This window comes from Austrofundulus limnaeus, unplaced genomic scaffold, assembly GCF_001266775.1.
Source record: "Austrofundulus limnaeus strain Quisiro unplaced genomic scaffold, Austrofundulus_limnaeus-1.0 Scaffold192, whole genome shotgun sequence".
Taxonomy (NCBI): domain Eukaryota; kingdom Metazoa; phylum Chordata; class Actinopteri; order Cyprinodontiformes; family Rivulidae; genus Austrofundulus; species Austrofundulus limnaeus.
Window position 1 is genome coordinate 115,575 of NW_013952594.1, and position 3,175 is coordinate 118,749.

Below are 3,175 nucleotides of genomic sequence, written 5' to 3' on the forward strand. Positions count from 1 at the left end.
GAGTAAGTAAGTAAGTAAGTAAATAAGTAAGTAAGTGAGTAAATAAGTAAGTAAGTAAGTAAATAAGTAAGTAAGTGAGTAAATAAGTAAGTAAGTGAGTAAATAAATAAGTGAGTAAATAAATAAGTGAGTAAGTGAGTAAGTAAGTGAGTGAGTAAGTAAGTACGTAAGAAAATAAATAAACAAATAAACAAACATATAAGTAAGTAAGTGAGTGAGTGAGTGAGTAAGTAAGTAAATAAACAAACAAGTAAAAGTAAGTACGTGAGTAAGTGAATAAATAAATAAATAAGTAAGTAAAATCTGGAGTTTGACACACTTTCCAGAATAAACGTAGCAGTTCTACCTTGGCAGATGCTCGCTGGTTGGGGTCCTCTCTGGACTGGAGCGCCCCTGCACCCAGGTTAGGCAGCTGGGTCTGAAACACAGACATGCGTCCTCCGGTGGGAGACAACAACTTAAAGGCTGCTTGTAGAGCTGAACCCAGAGCAGACTGGGTCTCCATGGTCTTCTCAAATAAACTCGGCAGGCTCTTCAGCAGATCCTGCACAAGCTAAGAACAAAGAAATCAAAAGGAGCTTTCTGAATGTTGTAAATGACTTCACAGAATCTAAATAAGTTGAACACATTAAGACTCAACATCTTACCTCCTTGGATTCATTGAGGTTTACTAGAAGGCTGTCTGGTGTTGGTAAAAAGATGTCTGTGGAGCACACAATGCAGCATTTTAAACTAAACAGATGATACTCCGACTCATATTTAAAGCTGGTTTTAATAAGTTTCAAAGCTGCTGTAAAATGTGGTCGTCACAGACAGCTGCGTCTCACCTTCAATYTCAGAAACAATCAGCATCTGTGGCTGAGAAAGTCCCTCCTGGAGGTTGTAGAAATGGATGGTGCTGTCAAATGTTATGAAGCCGACTTTTGTCCGCGAGTCTCCAGGAAGCCTGAGGGACAAACGTAGTTTCAGACAGAGCGTTGCTTTATGTCAGAGTATTCACTGCTARGGTTGTGAAAAGCTTTCTGGCAGCAGCCATTTACTGACCCAGCTTGGTTTATTTATGCAAGAAGCAAACGCCAAATAAATATGTCCGATGTTTGTGTGCGCCAACTTATTTTATATATATACAAATACTTCCGATCTGTTCCATGTTGTGGGACTGAGTGTTTAGTTATAAATGTCTTTATTAGTAGATTTTACTCCCACATACGAATTAATGTTGTCCAGCACCGACTGACAGAACTCCTTCAGGTAGCCCGTCTCCACTGCATTATGGGATACATCCAGAACAAACAGATAAACAGCAGGTTGTGGTGGCCTCAGCTGGGAAAAAAACATATACGTTTAAAAAAATATAAATCACATACAAGGACATCTTTTGTAGAAACATTTATTAAAACAAAAAGATTAAACCTACCATATATTCTGAAGGAGCAATAAACTCAATAGTGGCATTCTGGACTTCGGGTCTTTTGTGTGGTTCTCCGTATGATCTGCTGACTGGGTTGTACATAAACTCCTCTGGAACTACACACAATAAATTCAAAAAATAAATAAACAAATAAATTTAAAAAAAATAAACATCCAGAAACCGTTTCATATTAAATAGTTTTTCCCACATGTAAATAACGAATAATAGTCAAATGTACTGCTGCTTCTTTTGGCTGTTCCCTCTTCAGGCAGGTCTTTAAATTACATTTTATAGCTACATTTTACTGTTTCACTCATAATTTAACATTATTTTATCTTTTTTTCATAGAATTAACCAAACAGTCTTTGAGATTAAAGCTAGACAATAAATTCACAATAAGCAACATAAATAGAGTATTTGGAGAAACAAAAAGTGCCAAGTCATCCTTTCCATTTTTCTTTAGTTTATAAAATCTTAAAAACACCCCAGCGCTCCTACAGACAGCAGTTCTTTCAGACGCTCCAGTCTCACTCGAGTCTCTTTCTCACCATCGTTGACTCGATAACACAGGTTGCACTTCCATCTTCTCTGGTCCAGAAAAGAGACAAAAGGATTGATGTAGGTTCTGCAGGATCGACACCTGACGATGGTGCTAGATGTCACCACGGGAAGTTGCTGCAGGGACAAAAAACAAAAAAAAAAACACAAGCTTTGTGAGGAAAAGCAAACTAGATTTTCCTGAATGCTCCTGGCTGTTTGGTGTCTAAACTGTGCATCGTCACGGTTGTTTGTTTTCAATTAATGGAGGAAGCAACAGATTGGCACAGATGAAGCCATGGGGCTTATTTAGTCACATCTTATTTTGTAAATAAGGTGGGAGGACACTATTTAATCAATTCAAATTAGATATTTCTGGTGAATCTAAAGTAGAATTCAGAATAGGACTGCAGTTAGATAAACAGCCTTATTAGCATCTAAATCAAGTATTCATAAATTTATAGTTTCACTTTAAATCTCCTCTCGTTAAAATATTGATACAATTTTAAATATGATTTAACAACACAGCTCAATTTTAAACCTCATGCAAAGTACTTGAAACAAAAAGCCAAAGTGCCTTCAGCAAGAAGCAAATATACAACTTGGATTTGATGCTTTTTTTCCCTCAAACTCTAGCTTTGTTAAAAAAAACACATTAAACATTCACAGAATCCTGTAGAACAGTGGATGAACCAGTTAAAGCTGGAATGATTATTTTGGCATCAAAAACATTTTCCTTTCACCCCCTGAACTAAAACATGCTGTTTGATCTCATTTAGATGAAAAAAGAAATGAAGTCTTCAAACGTATTTTCTCCATCAGAAGGCTAACGAGCCAGAAAAATATGATGTCACCAAAGATAATCCAGACATATTTTTAGTGGTCCTCCAGATCAACTGACCAGGGAATGGATCAAGCACGAACATTAAATATTAAATTTCAGCACTTACTGAGAGGTCTTTGAACGGGTGGAGCAGCAGGCCCAGAGGCATCTTCGCTTTGTTAAGCAGAGCTTGGGTCTGAGGGATGCTGGTCAGTGTGCAACGAAAAACCCTTGAAGGCACAAAAAACACACAAATGTGTATAGAAAGAGCCGGAATGGAAACTTAAACACAGGTGATCACAAACCGTTAAAGGGGCAATACCATGTAAAATCAGCTTTTCTGAGTTTTATATCATGTTATAATGTTATACTCTAACAAAAAACATGCCCAAAGCCTTGCTCTG

General features: G+C 37.2%; 1 protein-coding gene across 3 annotated transcripts in view; it reads right to left on the reverse strand.

Annotated features, from left to right (window-relative positions):
* sec24a (SEC24 homolog A, COPII coat complex component) overlaps positions 1-3,175 on the reverse strand; it is a 20,000-nt gene that overhangs the window by 7,046 nt on the left and 9,779 nt on the right. For all 3 annotated transcript variants that reach the window (XM_014018406.1, XM_014018405.1, XM_014018404.1), the window contains 7 exons: positions 2,899-3,001; positions 1,960-2,086; positions 1,418-1,527; positions 1,211-1,323; positions 828-946; positions 648-703; positions 347-553 (listed from right to left, as the gene is read on the reverse strand). In XM_014018406.1, coding sequence (XP_013873860.1) covers positions 347-553; positions 648-703; positions 828-946; positions 1,211-1,323; positions 1,418-1,527; positions 1,960-2,086; positions 2,899-3,001 — 835 coding nt within the window. The remainder of the gene's footprint in view (positions 1-346; positions 554-647; positions 704-827; positions 947-1,210; positions 1,324-1,417; positions 1,528-1,959; positions 2,087-2,898; positions 3,002-3,175) is intronic.